The sequence below is a fragment of the Pseudopodoces humilis genome, chromosome 26, assembly GCF_049639895.1.
Source record: "Pseudopodoces humilis isolate 2021_Gansu_Grassland_sample_001 chromosome 26, ASM4963989v1, whole genome shotgun sequence".
Taxonomy (NCBI): Eukaryota; Metazoa; Chordata; class Aves; order Passeriformes; family Paridae; genus Pseudopodoces; species Pseudopodoces humilis.
Genome location: NC_142225.1, coordinates 4,912,914 through 4,931,898, shown reverse-complemented (window position 1 = coordinate 4,931,898; position 18,985 = coordinate 4,912,914). Strand labels below are relative to the sequence as shown.

At 51.1% G+C, this 18,985-nt stretch overlaps 1 protein-coding gene across 16 annotated transcripts in view; it reads left to right on the top strand.

Moving 5' to 3' along the window:
• Positions 1–18,985, top strand: part of NFASC (neurofascin) — a 68,614-nt gene that overhangs the window by 26,715 nt on the left and 22,914 nt on the right. For 8 of the 16 annotated variants that reach the window (XR_015774538.1, XM_088066992.1, XM_088066988.1 and 5 more), the window contains 18 exons: positions 710–821; positions 1,426–1,610; positions 2,176–2,307; positions 2,946–3,089; positions 3,898–4,009; positions 4,108–4,274; positions 5,187–5,334; positions 5,919–6,043; positions 6,847–6,882; positions 7,678–7,779; positions 7,883–8,080; positions 9,077–9,147; positions 10,147–10,369; positions 11,314–11,429; positions 12,529–12,733; positions 14,462–14,584; positions 15,092–15,265; positions 17,468–17,482. Coding sequence is in view for 15 of the 16 variants with exons in the window: in XM_088066992.1 (XP_087923118.1) it covers positions 710–821; positions 1,426–1,610; positions 2,176–2,307; positions 2,946–3,089; positions 3,898–4,009; positions 4,108–4,274; positions 5,187–5,334; positions 5,919–6,043; positions 6,847–6,882; positions 7,678–7,779; positions 7,883–8,080; positions 9,077–9,147; positions 10,147–10,369; positions 11,314–11,429; positions 12,529–12,733; positions 14,462–14,584; positions 15,092–15,265; positions 17,468–17,482 (2,388 nt within the window). In the remaining variant the exon portion in view is untranslated. The remainder of the gene's footprint in view (positions 1–709; positions 822–1,425; positions 1,611–2,175; positions 2,308–2,945; positions 3,090–3,897; positions 4,010–4,107; positions 4,275–5,186; positions 5,335–5,918; positions 6,044–6,846; positions 6,883–7,677; positions 7,780–7,882; positions 8,081–9,076; positions 9,148–10,146; positions 10,370–11,313; positions 11,430–12,528; positions 12,734–14,461; positions 14,585–15,091; positions 15,266–17,467; positions 17,483–18,985) is intronic. The other 8 variants (XM_088066995.1, XM_088066994.1, XM_088067000.1 and 5 more) reach the window with 6 other exon arrangements.

The window sequence follows — 18,985 nt, the reverse complement described above, 5'->3', positions numbered from 1 at the left end:
AATTTTTTCCATGAATAATTAATTTTTTCGCCCTGCAAAGAGGCCTTCACTGCGAGTGGATCCGTAGGGAATTGTCTCGTGTCTTCCCTTTGTTTTTTTTCCCCATTAAACTTCCCTGTCCAGCTCTAAATGGGTCATTCTGGTGGCTGAGCTGTCCCTTTCCAAGGGGAATCGTCCTTCCAGGCCTCCAGGAAAGCTGGAAAACCTCCTTGGTGCTGCTGGAGACCCGGGCTTGCTCCATATCCTGGAGATTTCCATGGAAAAGCAGCTCCGGGTCTGAATAAACCCTTCCCATGCCCATTTTTCCTGTTGTCCTTTGTTATGTGTTACATCCATCAGTATTTCCCAATTCCATCTGATTCCAGCCCACTTTCCAGAGGCAGGGAGGGCAGGAAAAGAGGGAACTGATGGAATGGGGACCTTCTCCAGCGCTCAGCTCCCCCTGCCGCTCTTTCTCCTCCCTGCCGGCCAAACTTCCCCTCTCTCTCTCCCCTTCTTTTTTTTTTTTTAAATCCCAAATTCTTTTGGAGCCCTCCCTTCCTTTCCAGGCGCATTCCCGGGTGAGTTCAGAATCCCGGGATGACCGGGGAGGTGACGCTTTCCATGATTTCCGTGAGACTTTTAAAAGACCCGTGTTTTGTTTTCTTTGTTTTTTTTTTTTGTTTTGGTTTGTTTTGGTTTGTTTTTCCTTCTCTCCCACTGATTCCAGCCCGAGGGATCACAGAAACCACTCCCAGCTTCATGTATCCCTACGGAACTTCCAGCAGCCAGATGGTGCTCCGAGGGGTGGATCTCCTGCTGGAATGCATCGCCTCCGGAGTGTATGTACCACGGAGAGGGTGATCCTCAGCGATTCCCAGCGGGATCAGGGCATGGAATCACCCCTGGATTGGGAAAAAGGGATCATTCCCTCCTTTTTAGTTGTTAACAATGCTCCCAGAACCTGCTCAGCACACGGAGCTGAGGCTTCCAAGTGTTTTCAGATCCTTATCCAAGGATAATTCCCCACTGGTTTGTCCTAAAGTTTGGGAATGTCCTGGGAGCTTCTCACCACACTGGGTGGGAGGACATTCGTGTCCCTCAGAAGTGTCCTGGGCTCGTGGTCCTGCCCAAACCATCAGAGCATGGTCAGACACGAGCTTTGAGGTCCCTTCCACCCCAAACCATTCCAGAATTCCGTGATCCTGCATTCCCAGGGGGATCAGGAGGAAAGCGCTGTTCCCGGAATGCTCCAGGCTGTGGTTTAGGGGTGGTGGCGGGAAGGAGGGTGATGGGAATAAGGGTGGACCTTTAGCTCAGACCTTCCCCCTGGGTTTTAGTGGTTCCCAGGATGGGAATTTTACTGTTATTTCGGAATAACAATTCCTTACTTGAGAATCATTCCCTTGCCTTTGGAAAAGCTCTGATCCACTCCCCTCTCCTCAGACCAGCACCGGACATCATGTGGTTCAAGAAAGGCGGGGAGCTCCCGGTGGGCAAAACCAAGCTGGAGAACTTCAACAAGGCCCTGCGCATCTCCAACGTGTCCGAGGAGGACTCCGGGGAATATTTCTGCCTGGCCTCCAACAAGATGGGCAGCATCCGCCACACGATCTCGGTGAGAGTGAAGGGTACGTCACCTTTACCTTCCCTCTTTCGGTCCTGGCCGCCTGCAGCAGGGAGGGGACGTTCATGGAATGCTGGGAAGGGACAGTGAGGCCTTTCCCTGTGCCCGTGTCCTTCAGGGAATCACGGAAGGGGTTGGGTTGGAAGGACTTTAAAGATCACCCACTTCCACCCCCTGGGAATTCCACACATTCCGTGTTGCTCCAAGCAGCATCCAACCCGGCCTTGGACACTTCCAGGAATGGAACGGCCACAGGTTCTCTGGGAATTCCATCCCAGACCCTCCTCATCCTCTCAAGGAATGATTCCATCCCAATATCCCATCTAAATCTTCCCTTTCTCAAATTAAATCTTGTCCAAACGGTCCCAAAAGCAGCAGGAGATGGGATCCCACTGACGGAAATGGTGGTGGGTTTGTGTGGCCAAGGAGAGGGAAAGGGGGTCTCCTCCTTCATCAAATCCCGGGAAAACCAGGATTTCCATCTCCTTCCTCCCCCAGGGAGTGTTGGAGGGGGGATTTTGGGGGTGGTGCCGCTGTCCCTGTGTCATCGGGGCGGGGCTGTTTTCCAGCTGCTCCCTACTGGTTGGATGAGCCGGAGAACCTGATCCTGGCCCCCGGCGAGGACGGCAGGCTCGTGTGCCGGGCCAACGGGAACCCCAAACCGTCCATCCAGTGGCTGGTGAACGGAGAGCCCATCGAAGGTGAGGGAGGGAGAGACTGGGCCTCCTTCTCCAAAATCCCAGCCAAAATTCCAGCCAACAATATCCTGGCTGAGCACGAGCCAGAGTTACTTCCTCCTCCAAAATCCCACCAAAATCCCAGCCCAAATCCTGACCAATGATATCCTGGCTGAGCACAAGCCAGAGTGATTTCCTTCTCCAAAATCTCAGCCGAAATCCCACCAAAATCCCAGCCCAAATCCTGACCAATTATATCCTAGCTGAGCATGAGCCAGAATTGCCTCCTCCTCCAAAATCTCAGCCAAAATCCCACCAAATTCCCAGCCTAGGATCTTGTGGATGAGCACGAGCCAGAGTTGCTTCGTCCTCCAAAATCCCAGCCCAAATCCCAGCCCAAATCCCAGCCCAAGTCCAGTCACTGATCCTGTGGCTGAGAACAGGCCGGAGCTGCTGCTGGGCTCCAGCTCCCACATGGGCTCCACGTGAAGCCCCAGCTTGTCTGGGATGGCCCCAGTTCACCCCATGGCCCCCAGCTGTGGCTCTGGAGCTCACACACCATCACCGGGCTTGAACCGGGCCGAGCTGGGAAGACGCTCCATGGTGTTATGGGGTGGATTTCCATTCGGAATCGAGTTGAAGGAGTTGTCCTTGCTTTGAAGCATCTCCCCCCAACCCGAGCCGGGAGGTGGCCGGGGACACCATCGTGTTCCGGGACACGCAGATCGGCAGCAGCGCCGTGTACCAGTGCAACGCCTCCAACGAGCACGGCTACCTGCTGGCCAACGCCTTCGTCAGCGTGCTGGGTGAGTCTGCGGGAATGGGAGCATCCAAACCTCAAATTTCCATGGATTTCCACAAATTCCCAGGATGGGTTGGATTGGAAAGGACCTTAAAGCTCAGCTCAAAGCTCACCTTGAAAGGGTGGATGTGGCACTCAGTGCCAAGGTGGTGTTGGGTCGTAGGTTGGACTTGATGATCTTAAAGGTCTTTTCCAACCTTGCTGGAAATCTTTTCCAACCTTTTTCCGGGCAGTTGGTTCTGGGATTCATCTAAAATTCCACTCTCTTGCCTTGGGTGGGGGATGGAACCTTCCACTATCCCAGGGTGCTCCAACCTGGCCTCAGAAACTTCCAGGGATCCAGGGGCAGCCACAGCTTCTCTGGGAATTCCATCCCAGCCAGGAATTTCTTCCCAATACCCCACCTAAACTCTCCTATTTTAGTTTCAAATCATTCCCCTTTATCCTATTACCACATTCCCGCGTAAAAGTTGCTCTCTTGGTTCTTCCAAGTTCTCTCTTCCCTGCAAAAGTTTTCCATGAGTTTTTCCCTTTGCTGCTCTGAGGGAAGGCACAAAGGAACACAGGCTTTGGAGCAGGAATCCATTGCCATGGATTCAAACCAGGCAAAGGCTGGGCAAATCCAGGGATATGAGTCACAAAACCAGGCTGGAAGGAGAGGGAAGGGGAGGTGAGCGGGAATGGAGAAGCTCTACTGGGTTTTGAAAGTGCCAGTAGGAAATGTGAACAAAAAAAACACGGAAAAGGCTGGAAAAGAGCAGCAGAATCCACTTTTTCTCCTTCTCCACGGCTGGAATTTTGGCTGTTGGCAGATGTTCCCCCCCGGATCCTGGGGCCCCGGAACCAGCTGATCAAGGTGATCCAGAACAACAGGACCCGCCTGGATTGTCCCTTTTTTGGGTCTCCCATCCCCACCCTACGCTGGTAAGAGCCAGATCCCACCCTGCTCCATCCTGAGGGGTGGGAAAGGGGGGGTTTCCTGCTTTTCCTTCCCTTCCAACAGCACTTTGTGGTGTTGGGAGGTTTAAGAACGGCCAGGGGAACATGCTGGACGGAGGCAACTACAAAGCCCACGAGAACGGGAGCTTGGAGATGTTCATGGCTCGGAAGGAGGACCAGGGAATCTACACCTGTGTGGCCACCAACATCCTGGGGAAAGCTGAGGCCCAGGTCCGCCTGGAGGTCAAAGGTAGGGGCACTGAGGCACCAAAATCTTGGATCTGCTGGAAGTCGCAGCAGAAATAGTTGAGGTCAAAATCTTGGATCTGCTGGAAGTTGCAGCAGAAGTAGTTAAGGTCAATGTCTTGGATTTTCTGGAAGCTGCATCAGGAATAATCCTTGAGGTGAAGGGGGTTGGTTGTGGCTGATCTGATCTTCCAGCGGGTCGGAGCTGGGAGCCTTAAAACAGTGGAGATTCCGTTTTAATGTTGGGAAAAGCGAGGCTGGGGGTGGTGGAAGGGCTTGGGTTGGGTCTCAGGCTGGGAGATTCCATCAGCAACGCCAGCACTGACCCCAAGTGTTCCTCGGGGTCAGCTGAGGACAGTGAAACATTTTTGGAATTGTTTTTACCCCACTCAGCAAATCTGGCTGCTGACTTAAAAAAAAAATATATATATTTTTTTTTTAAAGGCTCAGCACGAATTCATGATTCATAAAATTAATTTATTTCTTCAAAGCTGGACAAACACCCCAAGTGTGCTTGTCCTTCCCAAGTAACTCTGCTCTCCGCTGAGTCCCTGTTCCAAGGGATCCAGGGTGTTGGGACATGACCCTTTGTGACCTCCTGCAGACCCCACCAGGACCATGAGGGGTCCCGAGGAGTTTGGGACACAACCCCTGACCCCATGCTGACCCCACCAAGACCATGAGGGGTCCTGAGGAGTTTGGGACACAACCCCTGACCCCGTGCAGACCCCACCAAGACCATGAGGGGTCCTGAGGAGTTTGGGACATAACCCCTGACCCCGTGCTGACCCCACCAGGACCATGAGGGGTCCTGAGGAGTTTGGGACATAACCCCTGACCCCGTGCTGACCCCACCAGGACCATCAGGGGTCCTGAGGGGTGTGGAACATGACCCTTTGTTTTTGACCCCCTCCAGACCCCACCAGGATCGTGAGGGGCCCCGAGGACCAGGTGGTCAAGAGGGGCACCATGCCCCGGCTCCACTGCCGCGTCAAGCACGACCCCACGCTCCGGCTCATGGTCACCTGGCTCAAGGACGATGCCCCTCTGCACCTGGGGAACAGGTCTGTGCCCAAAAATTCCACAGATTTCTCTCCCAGAATTGTTGGATATTTTAGCAGAACATTCCAGGAGTCCCCAGGGATAAATATTGAGTTCCCACCTAAGCAACATTTGATGTTTTTTGACACTTTTAATCTCATTGACTCCCTCCAGCAATTCCAGCTGATTTATCAGCAAATCCAGACTTTGCTGCAGGTTTTATTCCTGGATATCTTGGGACATCTTCATAAAACCTGGGAATTCATAACGAGCCGCTCCAAAATTCTCTGCTGTGGCTGGCACAGCTTTAATTTCCTTTCCGTACCTGACTCCCTTTCTTGTGAGGCAAGATCTGATCCCAGGGCGCGAGCCCGGGGTTGGCTGTTGTCCTAAAAATGTGATTATTCCCCAGATACACCGCAGGGCGCATGATTCCTTAGGAAATGAGCTTTCCCAGAATAACCCAGCACATCCTTAGCTGATAAAACCTCCAGACCGGAGATGTTCTCCTGCTCTGGTTGGGTTTCCCAGCTGGATTTTGTCAGGGAACATCCAGCCTTCAACTAAATACGTTGGGGCAGAATTTTGGGATGCTGTTTCCTTGAAGGATGAAGAAGGAGGAGGATGGTCTGACGATCTACGGCGTGACTGAGAAGGACCAGGGCGATTACACGTGCGTGGCCAGCACGGAGCTGGACAAGGACTTGGCCAAGGCCTATCTCACCGTGCTGGGTAAAGCCCTCCTGACCCCACAGCTGGGTGCTTGGCTTTGAGCGGGACACCCCCACCTGGAGATCGGGCTGGAAGTGGGGTCTGAGCTCCAGGATTGTTCCCTGGATGCTCAGGGAGATGCTGGCAGAGCAGGGGTTCCATTCTTGCAGGATTCGCTGCCTCGTCTCAGATGATGGCACCGAAATGGTGCAAAAAAATCTTGGCATTTGAGGGCAAAAAATTAAACAGGAATGTCTGCACACAGCCCAAAGTATCCCCAGGTGGATGTTGAAGATCCGTGAGAAAAGTCCTAAATTTGGGGGTGAATTCAGTGGGGTGTTGGGGTGCTGAGTGGGACTGGGGCCGAGCCAGCTCCTCCTGGCCCTGTGTCCCCTCTGTGTGTCCCCTCTGCAGCACAGCAGGGACAAACTTCATTCCCCTTTTGTGCCACTGCAAGCTCTGCTTGGCAAGCACGGATTTATCATCCCCTGGCCACCTCAGATTCCCGGGAATGCCACAACCTGCCAGTGCCCCTCCACAGCTGGAACAGGAATCCCAAATCCCAAATAATTCCCCTGGGCTTGATTTATTTCCCCTCCTTTCCCCTAATGGCTCATTAACCCCACATCAGGCTGATATTTCCCTTTTGCTGTCAGCTACAAGTGTGGGTAAAGCATGGAGGTCTCTGGGGGAAGGATATTCCTGCTCTGCTTCCCAAACTGGATTAATTCCCGCTGAAATCTGGAACTTTATGTTTGCCAGGTTCTCCTTTGGCCACCCAAGCTTAAACTAACCCGGTTAACAAGCACTGTCTTACCTTGCAGCCGTCCCCGCTAATCGGTTGAGAGATTTACCCAAAGGTAATCGTCACTAATTCCTCGCCTTCCTTTTATTTTTCCACCTTGGTTTTGGTTTTCCCTCACCAGCAATTCCAAGAGAAAAGGGGGGCAGCTGGAAAAACTGGGGGATGATGGTTCCAAGTTGTCCTTGAAGGAGCTGAAGCTCCAAATCCTCTCCAAGTTGTCCTCGATGGAGCTGATTTTTCCAAGCGCAGTCCAAATTGTCCTTGAAAACCCATCCATGGGTAGAAAGCTCCTGTTCCGCCACATTTTGTGTGCCACGGTGGCAGTTCCTGAGTGCAGCAATCGCTTGAACTGTACTTGAAAATCCTGATGGGAAACAAAAACAACAACCTGCATGGAATCCCTTCATTTTTACCTGGAATTCATTCCCGTTATTGCACGAGCTGGTGCTTGTGACCACATTAAAAAAAACCAGGGAATTTCTATCAAATTTATGTTTCCACTGAGGTTTTGTGTCCTTTCCCTGCTGTTCATTTGTATTTCTCTGTGTAAGGTCACAAATCCTCCTAAACCAGCACCTGGTGCTTCCCCCATCACTTTTTTTTGGGAAAGGCAGGATTTTTCCTGGAAAGGCAGGATTTTTCCTGGGAAAGGCAGGATTTCCAGGCAAGACACTGTCAGAAATTACCACATTTGTATTTTAAAAATCACTCTGGTGAGTTCTAAGAGCTAAAGAGCTGCAGGACGTGGATTGTGCCCTGGAGCATGTCCTGCCCACAGGGCTGGGAGAGGTGATGGGAACTGGGACTTGCTCCTGGGACAATTCCAGCCTCATTTATCCCATTCCAACAGAACGACCTGACCGGCCCCGGGACTTGGAGCTGTCGGATCTGGCCGAGAGGAGCGTGCGGCTGACGTGGATCCCTGGCGATGACAACAACAGCCCCATCACAGGTCTGTCCCCTGTCCCCAAAATCCCCGTCCCCCTCCCTCTTCCCAGCGACGGAAAATCCCTTCCCATCCAAACCCTTCACCCACCCCTTCCCACTCTTCCCAGACTACATTGTCCAGTTTGAGGAGGACCGCTTCCAGCCGGGAGTGTGGCACAACCACTCCAGGTATCCCGGGAGCGTCAACACGGCCCTGCTGAGCCTGTCCCCGTACGTGAATTACCAGTTCCGGGTGATCGCCGTCAACGACGTGGGCAGCAGCGTGCCCAGCCTGCCCTCCGAGCGCTACCAGACCAACGGGGCACGTGAGTTCTTCCCAGACCTTTTGTCCTTGGGGTCCACCACTCTCCATGGAGGCTCTTCCCTCCATCCCAGGAATAGGCTGGCAAGGGCAGCGGTGGAATTTTCTGTGTGGAGTTCTCAAGCCTGTGGGTGATGTCCTTCAGGGAAGCAGATTTATGTAGAAGTCACTCGTTTATTATAAAAAAACCTGGTTTTCATTCTTTTCCTTAAAGGGAAGATTCCTAAAGGAATTCTTCCAGTCCTTTCAGACTACAGGAAGCTCGGAAATCTGTAGGAAAATCAGATTCAAGTGCAAATATTGTTAATAATTGGCCGCTGTTGAAGCTGGTGGATGCTGTGGGGGTGGTGAGGTCCTGGAACTGATTATCCAGAAAAAATGTGGCTGCCCCATCCCTGGAAGTGTCCAAGGCCAGGTTTGATGGAGCTTGGAGCAGCCTGGAATAGGGAAAGGTGTCCCTGCCTGAGGCAGGGGGTGGACTTGGGTGATTTTAAGATCCTTTCCCACCCAAATTCCGTGACAAAAGAGCCAAACAAGCTCCAATCCACAACCAAGACCTGAGTTTGTCTGCTTTGTCGGAGAATATTTGGGAAAATTCCAGGCTAGGAATTCACAGGAATCGCAGCAGCTCTGCTGCATTTCTTCCTTTACCCATTCCGGGGAGATTTTTTTGGAGGATCTGCTGGCATCTAGTGTTGGCTCCCAACGGTGCCCGCCGCGTTTCAGGCTCGAAGTGACAAAACTCTGCTCCCTCCACAATGGTTTCCTTTCAAAGATTTAGGACATTTAGGGAACAAAAAAGAGCCTCCTAAATAAATGGCCTGGTTTTCCAGAGGACTGAGAGTCTCGTGTCCCATTAACCTGAATGGGAACTTCTGGAAAAATCAGGCCATTAACTTGGGTCTTGGAAGGATTTTCGGCTTGCAGGGTTTTAACCGCTCAGTGGTTGTTTTTTTGACATTGAAAAATGCATTGCTTTGGTTTTTAATGTGAATTTCAGGTCCCGAAGTAAATCCAACGGGAGTTCAAGGGGCAGGGACCCAAAAAAACAACATGGAAATAACGTGGACCGTGAGTTCTTCTTGGATGCCTTTTGGGATGGAGTTGCAGGATGAGGGGGAATGGGTTCAGAGTGCCAGAGGTCAGGGATAGACAGGATGTTGGGAATAAATCCTTCCCTGGGAGGGTGGGGAGGGGCTGGGATGGAATTCCCAGAAAACCCATGGCTGCCCCATCCCTGGGAGTGTGCAAAGCCAGGTTGAAGCAACCTGGGATCATGGAAAGTGTCCCTGCTCATGGGGGTGGAATGGAATGGGATTTCAGGTCCCCCTCCAACCCAACCCATTCCAGGATTCCATGAAATACAAAGCAGAAGGTGCAGGAAAGGCCGTTTTTAGTGCTGTGATAAAAAGAATCATAACAAAAATTCAAAATCAAGTAAGTCAAAGACGTGACACCCAAAGATGCCGAATTCCAGACTCTGCTTCCTGAGCATGCCCCGAAGCCAAATCCTTGAGCAGCTCAGGGGATTTCTGGAGCCGCTCCTGCTTTGCTCCCTGCACCAGCAGGTGTCAGCCACAAATCAGGGATGAGCTGTGAGGAGGGTTGGAATGGCAGCGGGAATAGAGACTGGAATACGGAGATTGTAGATTATGGAATATTTATATAATATAAATGGAATATATAATTCTATATATAGGATATAATGGAATATAATTCTATATTTTGCACATCTTTGATTTATTTTATATAATATGTAGATAAGGAATCTGGGCTAGTGGAAGTGTCCCTGCCCATGGAAGGAGCTTGGAATTTAAATCCCTTTCAAGCCAAATCATTCCAGGAATAAAATCCAGGATTTTGTGAATAAAATTGTCCTCTCTGAAGGACAAGAACTCTCCTTGGGGACAAAACCTTGCCTTCCTTTGGGATTTGCTGATGGAGCCTGGAATAAGACCCCACTGCTGAGCAGAACCTCTGGATCTCCTTGGCGGAGAAATCCAATTGTTCGTTTTTGGGGTTTTTTTCCCTCCTTCTCACTTTCCCCTTCTCTGTTTCGCTCCACTGAAGCCTCTGAATGCAACTCAGGCTTATGGGCCCAACCTCAGGTACATCGTGAGGTGGCGGCGGCGGGACCCCCGCGGGAGCTGGTACAACGAGACCGTGCGGAGCGCGCGGCACGTGGTGTGGAACACCCCCATCTACGTCCCCTACGAGATCAAGGTGCAGGCTGAGAACGACTTTGGCAGAGCCCCGGAGCCTGACACCTACATCGGATACTCCGGGGAGGATTGTGAGTATTCCCTCAGCTGCAGGTGGGGTTTTGGGGATGATCCCATCCAAGGGCAAGGTACGCCCAGGATGTGGGCGGGGCACTGCAGGATTTGGGACAAAAATCCACTTTGAGTTTGGACAAGCAATGGAGATCCTGGGCAGTGGAAGGTGTCCCTGTCCATGGCCACCAGGGCTGTGGGAGGTGTCTCTGTCCATGGCCACCAGGGCTATGGAAGTTGTCACCATCCATGGCCACCAGAGCTGTGGAAGTTGTCGCCATCCATGGCCACCAGGGCTGTGGGAGGTGTCCCTGTCCTTGGCCACCAGGGCTGTGGGAGATGCTCCTGCCCATGGCCACCAGGGCTGTGAGAGGATCTGGATGAGCTTCCAAGTGTGTGTGTTGTATGGAGGCAAAGCAGGGAGATCAAGGTTCCTCCTGCCTCTGAGGGGTGGGACGGGTTAAAAATCCCCCAAATCCACAAAAACTGTCCCAAAAATTGTCAGATCTGAGCTGCTTCGCTCCAGTTCTCTCCACAGAGCAGAAGCTGTAGAAAGGAGGAGAAGTCATTTACCTAAAACTGGATCAAAAGCAAACTGATCAAATTCCAATTAAAAATATGGAAATGAGTTTTTTTTCGGAACTTTGAGGTCCAGCTTTTGGACAGGTGAGGCAGGAAAGGGTTGGATGTGCTGGGATCCCTCACCTGGACAGGGAGGTGAGCCAGACCCTTCCCTGCAGCAAGAATTTCCGCTTTTAGCTGGATCAGGAATGTTCTCCTGATGGCTGGAGGAGCGAAATCACATTTTCTTTTCTTTCCACGGAAGAGGGTGGACACATTGTGGGGCTGCTGCTCACGGGATTTGGGAAAAGCACAGCAGAGGGTGTCCAGCTGTCCAGCTGTCCGAGCTCCAGGGTCATTCCAGGCTCTTAACAGCCACTCCGCTTTATCCCTGCCCACCCAGATCCCAAGGCTGCGCCCACGGATGTCAGGATCAGAGTCTTAAACAGCACTGCCATAGCTCTGACCTGGACCCGGGTGCACCTGGACACCATCCAGGGACAGCTCAAGGAGTACCGAGTGAGCAAATCCCAAATTCCCCAATCCCAAATCCCCGCCCAGCACTGACCGTTAACACAGCTAAACCTCCCAAAATTCCCAGCTGGCTCCCAGGGATGGAGCTGCTGGATGTGGGGATGACAGAAAACTTCCTCTGCTCGCCAGGAGCCGTTGGGTTTGGGGCAACACCAAGGATTTGCTCTTTGGGGTGTTGGAGTGAGGTTGGGGACATCTCCTGTTGCTTCCTCTGGGCTTGGCTGCAGGATTTGGGATGTCCCACGAACACTGGGAGGGATTGGGATGGTCCTGACCACCAAGCAAAGGGGCTCTGAGAGAGTGACTCCAGCCAGGTCAGGTTTTGTGTCATCCCCAAAATACTGACAGCATTTTTTACTGATCAACAACCCCTGCAAAACTTAAACCCGCAGTCAGGACTAACTGGGCGCTAAACCAGCGTGGTTCCCTGTTTTTCCGGGTCTTTCCAGGTTTATATTTCATATTTATCTGTCTTTCTGGATTTATATCTAATATTTAATACTTGCTGCTGATGCACAGAGGATGGAGCCGTTCAAACCAAGCCAAACCCTGAGCAGGGCCCTTCCCCAGGCATTAAAACATTCCCAAAACCTCATGTCCGGCAAAGAATCCCAACATTCCCAAGCCGATCATCTGCTGGCTCTACTTTTCCTGATTCTGGGAGATTTTCTGAATGGATTCTTGCTTCTGAATGAAATAGGATTCACACTCAGGAGCTCAAATGGGAGATTTCCCAAATTCTGGCTTTTATTTGTGCCTGGGTGTGCCCCACTTTTCCTTGTCCGCCACTGCTCCGAGTGGAAAAGGAGAATCACTCGGATTTTAATCCTTGGGAATTAGGAACAGTTCTAGTCTGAGCCCAGTGGTTTTATTCTGTATTTTGAGAAGCTCTTAACTCCCTGCTCAGCCTCTTCCTCAGGTAACACCCCTGATTTTCCTCAAGGAGCTTCACTAATTCCTCTAAAAACTTCCACAACCTCGAGCCGCCCTTAAAGGCAAAATTCTGCTTTTTAACATCTAAAAACCCAAAAAAACCCGTGATTAAACGGGAAAAAGCTTCACCTGGCCTGCCTGTTTCTTGAAGGCCTATTTCTGGAGAGAGAGCAGCTTGCTGAAGAACCTTTGGGTCTCCAGAAAACGGCAGTTTGTGAGTTTTCCTGGAGACCGCAACCGGGGCACCGTGTCCCGGCTGTTCCCCTACAGCAACTACAAGCTGGAGATGGTGGTCACCAACGGCCGAGGGGACGGGCCCCGCAGCGAACTGAAGGAATTCCCCACCCCTGAAGGAGGTATGTTCCCACTGGGAATTTTTTCCCACTGGGAGAGGTTTGGGTGGAGCAGATCCAAGGGAGCTGAGCCGCGGCTGAGGAGGGATTTTAGCTGAGCGTCAACCTGGGTGCTGTCGCTGTCGGTGACGCCGCTGAAGGCACAGCTGGATTTGGCTCCTGACCCCTTCAGCATTCCCAAAAATCCCTGTCAGGTGCTCTGGACATCTCAGCCAAGAGGATTTTTGGGCTGAACAAGAGAAATATTTGCAAAACCCTTTCCTAAGCACAGCTCCGTGCCCTTGATTTGCTGCCTGAGCTCTAAATGTCCCTGAGCCACGGTTTGGGGACGTGGCAGCTCTTGGATCCATCCCGGAAAGGGCAGGAAAACCTTCCCAGGACCTTCAGGAATCACCAATTCCTCCTCCAGGCTTTTAAGGCAAGAGCACCTCGTTCTTGTGTCAAGGATGAACTCAAGGGTTTAATTTTGTCGCTGGCACAGGAGCTATTTATAGACACGCCGATAATTCCGAGTTGGAGCCGCAATTCCAACAGCTGGAAGTGACTTTTCCTACAGCGCAGGAGGGAACTCAGGCACAGAAGGTCACAAAAATGCAGGAAAGGATTTGAAAGTCTTGTCTCAAAATATTTTGGGGTCTCCACTTTTCTCTTCCTCCCCATCCCACCCCAATGTCTTTCAGCGCTGCCTGTTCCTTCACAATTCCTTGGAAAAATCCCCATTTTAAAAGATTTTCTGTGGATAATTGAGGTTGTTTCAGAGGAGAGGGTTCAATTCCTGTAGGTTTTGCAGGCAGGGGCATTGTGACTCTATTTCTGGGGGATTTATGCTGGCTTTGGACATTTGGGGTGATAAGGACATGTGGGTAGCGCTAATTAATAATTACACTGGATTTCACTCTTATCATTGGGAAAATGTGGATTTTAATTTTTCCTACACCACTGAGCCCTTTTATCGACTCAAACTGACATTGTGGAGGCTGAAGGATATCCTGAACAACTAAAAATAAATCCCTGAGCTCTCCCATCTCTCTTCCCCCAATTAAGACAGTGCAATTAGGAGGAAATCAGGAGAATAATTTAACTCCAGGCTGGATAATTCTTTCCTTCCTTCAGTAGTCAAAGCAGCGATAATCCCAAACATTCCTTAGGGCGAGGAGCAGTGGGCAGCAACTCCTTGGGGGGAGATCTCTGGAATTCCATTTCCCAGTGATTTTTTGGGATAAGAGAAGCCACTTTTAGGGGTTCAAAGAGAGGAATCTTTGGGATGAAAACCTTGGGATGGGAGCTGGGTGTAAGGAAGGTCAGGAAATTTGGGTCCAACAGAAGTAGGGCTGAAGTTAAGAGAAGTTTTTGGGATATTTTGTGTTTCTAAGGGAGAAATTTTGGGGATGAAAACATTGGGATGGGCAGGGTGTGTAAGGAAGGCCAGGAAGTTTGGGTCCAACAGGAGAGATGGAGCTGGAGCTGCATTCCAGCTTCTGTGGCCTCTCTGGAGGATCCCACGGGATTTGGATCACGCCAGAGATGCTCTGCTTTTCCTCCCTGCTGAAAACCCCACCTGGCTCAGGGTTTTTGGGATAAATCCTGGTGCGATCCATTCCGGGTGTTTCTGTGCAGGAATTTCGGGGTCTCCAGGGCGTGGCCCAGCCCGTGGTGGGTGCAGCAGTGCGAGGTTCGTTACCCCGTGTGTGTTTTCTCCTCCCTCCCCTCTCCTCCCCGCTCCCCTCCAAGTGCCCAGCTCCCCCAGGTACCTGCGGATCCGACAGCCCAACCTGGAACTCATCAACCTGGAGTGGGATCACCCCGAGCATCCCAACGGGATCATCACGGGATACACCCTCCGATACCAGCCCTGTACGTCCCACGTCTTCTTCCCGGTGATAAATCAGGAAATCCTTCCCTTCCCGCTTTTTGCCAGGGCAGGGAGATCCGTGAGGAACTGGAGACTTCCACAGTGGGAAAACTGGTGTTGGGGAGGGTTCTGGACATCTGTGGGAGGGAGGGGAGGGGTGGTGGGTGCTCAGCAGCTCCTCAGACTCAGCTTTGGAGGGAAAATCAGCTGGATCTTGGATTTGGGAAGATTTTGGGTGCAGCCAGAGTAGTTTTTGTGCTCATCCAAACTCAAGATTTAGGAAGTGATACCCCAGGGCATGGGGCAGTAGAAAGCATCCAAAGGTTCCCCCCCAGCAGGTCCCCAAGCCAGGGTGTCACCAAGTGCCCCAACCCAGACGCGTTCAAGAGCAGCAGAGCTCTGAGCCTCGCAGTGGCCCCCCAGTGACCTCACAGACCCTCCAGGGGGTTAGGGATGAGCTGGACACCCCAGGAATTCCTGGCCCAGCCTGCCTTGCCTTCCCTCTGCAGTTAACGGGACCAGGAAGGGCCAGACAGTGGTGGAGAACCTGTCCCCCAACCAGACGAGGTTCACCCTGCAGAGGTCAGACCCCATCTCCCGCTATCGCTTCGTGCTCCGCGCCCGCACCCAGGTGGGAGAGGGAGAGGCCCTGGCGGAGGAGTCGCCTGCGCTGCTGGATGAAGGTAAGAGCAGCACCCGGCTCTGCCGAGGGGATGGAGTGGGACAGGATGTGTCAAACCCAAAAAATGGCATGGTGGCACACCATGGAACAGCCCAAAAATGGCATTGTGACAGGATGTGGCAACCCCCAAAAGTGGCATCGTGGCAGGCTGTGGCAAATCCGAAAATGGCATCGTGAGGGGCCAGGGAACAGCCCAAAAATGGAACCAGGGAATCCAAAAAACCAGGAGTGCAACGGCCACTGAGGTGGAGGTGGCCAAAGGTGGCAATAAAAACCCAGCTGAGGTGACCGGGGGGCTCTCCTGTGCTCCAGGGAAGCCCCTGGCTGTCCCCCAGGGTGGGGCATTCCTCGTGTGCCCTGGAGCAGGAGGATATTTGCTGAATTTATGTTTTATGCCAAGAGAGGGCAGAGTGAGATGGGATTCCGGAAGGAATTCCTCCCTTGGAGGGTTTGGAAGCACGGGCACAGAGAGGTTGTGGATGCTGCTGCATCCCTGGAAGTGTCCAAGGTCAGCTTGGAGCCACCTGGGATGGTGGAAGTGTCCCTGGGTGGGACTGGATGAGATTTCAGGTCCTTTCCAACCCGATCCAATCCATGATTTTGGGATCGTGCTCTCTTTGCGCCAAGGATGAAGCTCTGATTTGTCCCTCTGTTTCTGTGTGAGCTCAACAGAGGCAGCTTTGAGGGATTTTTGGATGTAGGGACCTCGGTGCCACCTCCCTGTCACCCCATGGACATCACCCGACCCTAAAAGCTTCCAGAGCCCCAATTTCAGCCCCATAATCAGATAAAACTCCTGGTGCCACCTCCCTGTCACCCCACAGGTGTCACCTGACCCTAAAAGCTTCCAGACCCCTAATTTCAACCCCATAATCAGATAAAACTCCTGGTGCCACCTCCCTGCCACCCCATGGGCATCACCCGACCCTAAAAGCCTCCAGAGCCCCAATCTTGGCCCCAATAATCAGATAAAACTCCCGTTGTGGAACATCCATCAAATTTAAGTGGAAGTTCTGGAGCCCCGAGGGAACCAAGGGCGGCTCTCTCCCCTTCTTAAGCTCGGCTGCCAGAGCTGGGATTGGGTTAGAGCTGGAATTTAATGGGTTTTCTCTCCTTCCCTCATCCCAGCTAATGGCTCTGAGTGGGGAAAGCGATTCCTGCCCGGATCCAGTGGGAATAAAACCATTCCTGACACCCCTGGGGTGGGATCCAGCAAAATTTATTGGATGTGGGGGAGAAAAAACAGCCAAGGAAAACATAAGAGAGGCCTGGAATTGCTTTAAAAGGAATTTTGAGAACTCAGGGATTGGATTGAAGTTGAAAATGGAATATTTTTAGCTGGTTCACACCCAAATTTTGGAGGCTGATAATAGCGAGATAACAGTCGTGGTGTAGAAATTTTAATCGATTTGGATCAGTTTTATGTATTGGAAATATCAGGTGGTGCCCAAACCTGCTGGACAAGATAAGGAATCCTCCCTGCGGGGTTTGGGGTGAGGATGTGGCACTGGGTGCCACCAAAAAGATGAAGTTTGGCCATCAAAAATCAAAAAATTATCAAATTTATGTAATTTACTCACATGTAGCAGGAACTTGCCCTCTGAACAGGGGGTGCAAGAGGAAATAGGTGAGTTTTGCTCGCTTTGATGTGACTTCCTGCCAAGCTGAGGGGAAGACGAGGCTGGAATTTAAGGAAAAGAAGCAGATTAAGGAAATTCAACCCATTAACGTGCTCCGAGGAGGTTTTCTGCTCACCATGCAGAGTTTAAATCAGGTGGGACGAGCAAGGAAAAACCCGGGTGAAATTTGGTGTCAAAACCGGTTTTTGTTGGGATTAGACCTAAACACCCACTTAAGTCCTCGGTTTGACGGCACCATTGTCACCTCGATGCCACCGCTGTCACCTCAGTGCCACCCCTGGCTCCTCTTGGGTGCTTAATCTGGATCCAGGTGTGGTTTATCCCAGACTCTGGTGTGGTTTATCCCTGATTCCTGGTTTAACCCGGATTCCTGGATTCCAGAGGCTGTCCCAGGTTGGATTTAATCACATTTCTCCCCTCCCTCTCCGCTCTCCGATGACTCCGAGTGTCCTGGCGGCGCGTTGGGGTTGTTTGATAAATTCCTGTGTTTTTCTCTTTCCTCTTTCTCTCCGTTTTCCTGTTTTTCCCTCTCTCTCTCTCTATCCCTGGTGCTGCCTCCGAAGCCACACCAAGCCCAGGTACCGTACCCAGAGGTAACCGGCATGGGGGCAACGGAGCTTGCCAATTAAGCTGCCAATTAAGCCGAAAAGTTCATTAAAACCCTTCCAATGGCCACGCCAATTGGGCACTTCAATCATTACAGGCACAAAGGGGACCAGGGCGGTTCCACAGCGGGGCAGGCGAAGATTAAAAGGTCTCTAAGCCAGGCTTAAAAGCCTCTCAAAATCTTATGAAAACCAAACCACGGTGGCCACGGGCTGGGCGAGCCCAAAGGAGAGTCGAGTTCCTATTAAAATGTGTTTTTTTCCTGTTAAAGATGGTTTTTTTCCCTATTAAAGAGGGTTCCTTTCCCTATTAAAGAGGTGGGGTTTTTTTTCCCTTTTAAAAAGGCGTTTTTTCCCTGTTAAAAAGGGTTTATTTTCCCTATTAAAAAGGGATTTTTTTTTCCCCCATTAAAGAGGGTTTTCCCCTGACAAACAGATTTTTTTTTTTTCCTATTAAACATTCTTTTCAATATTAAAATGGATTTTTTCCCTGTTAAAGAGGGTTATTTTTCCTATTTTAACAGTTTTTTCCCCCTATTTTAGCAAGGATATTTCCCCCTATTATAGAAATTTTCCCCATTAAAGAGGGTTTTCCCCCTATTTTAGAGGGGTTGTTTTCCCATACTGAAGAGGGGGGATTTTGCCTATTAAAGGGTTTTTTTTCAATATTAAAGAGGGTTTTTTCCCTATTAAAGTGGGGTTTCCCCTATTATAGAGGCTTTTTTCCCTAATAAATTATTTTTACCCCGATTAAACAGGGCTTTTTCTTCTCTTAGTGAGGGTTTTTTCTCCTATTTTAGAGGGGGCTTTTTCCCCAATTGAGAGGCGACTTTTTTTCCCAAATGAAAGAGGATTTTTCCCTATTAAAGACTTTGTTTCCCTCTATTAAAGACATTTTTCCCTCATAAAAGAAATGGGGTTTTTCCCCTATTAAAGAGGGGTTTCCCCCTATTAAAGAAGACTTTCCCCCCCTATTTTAGAGGGGTTTTTTCCCTATTAAGGAGGGAGTTTTCCCTTTTAAAGAATTTTTTCCCTATTAAAGAGCTTTTCCCCCTCTCACAGAGGATTTTTAATCCCAGCTCTGCACAAACCCCTCTCCCTTTTTAACCCTCGCCTTCCCTACCCCGCAAAACATTTCTGGCTCTGTGGGGCCCTTCCAGCACCTGTGGGATCGCGGCTGGAGATTTGGGATTTTTTTGGGGATTCCCCGTAGCTCTCCCAGGGCTTCGATCCAGGAGATTCCTCCCATTCCCGGTGTCCATTGGAAGGGTTGAGCGGGAATTCGAGCTGTGCATGTTCTGCATGGAGCCTTCTGCTGGCTTTGCCCTCCTCGCTATTCCCAAAACGTGGGAGCAGGGAGAGACCTTTTCCAGCACCAGGGACAGCTCCTCCTCCTCCTCCTGCCGCTTCCATGGAAAACCCGATCCCGGTTATCCCAGCGCCGCCCTGCATCGCCCCAACACAATTCCAGGTCAC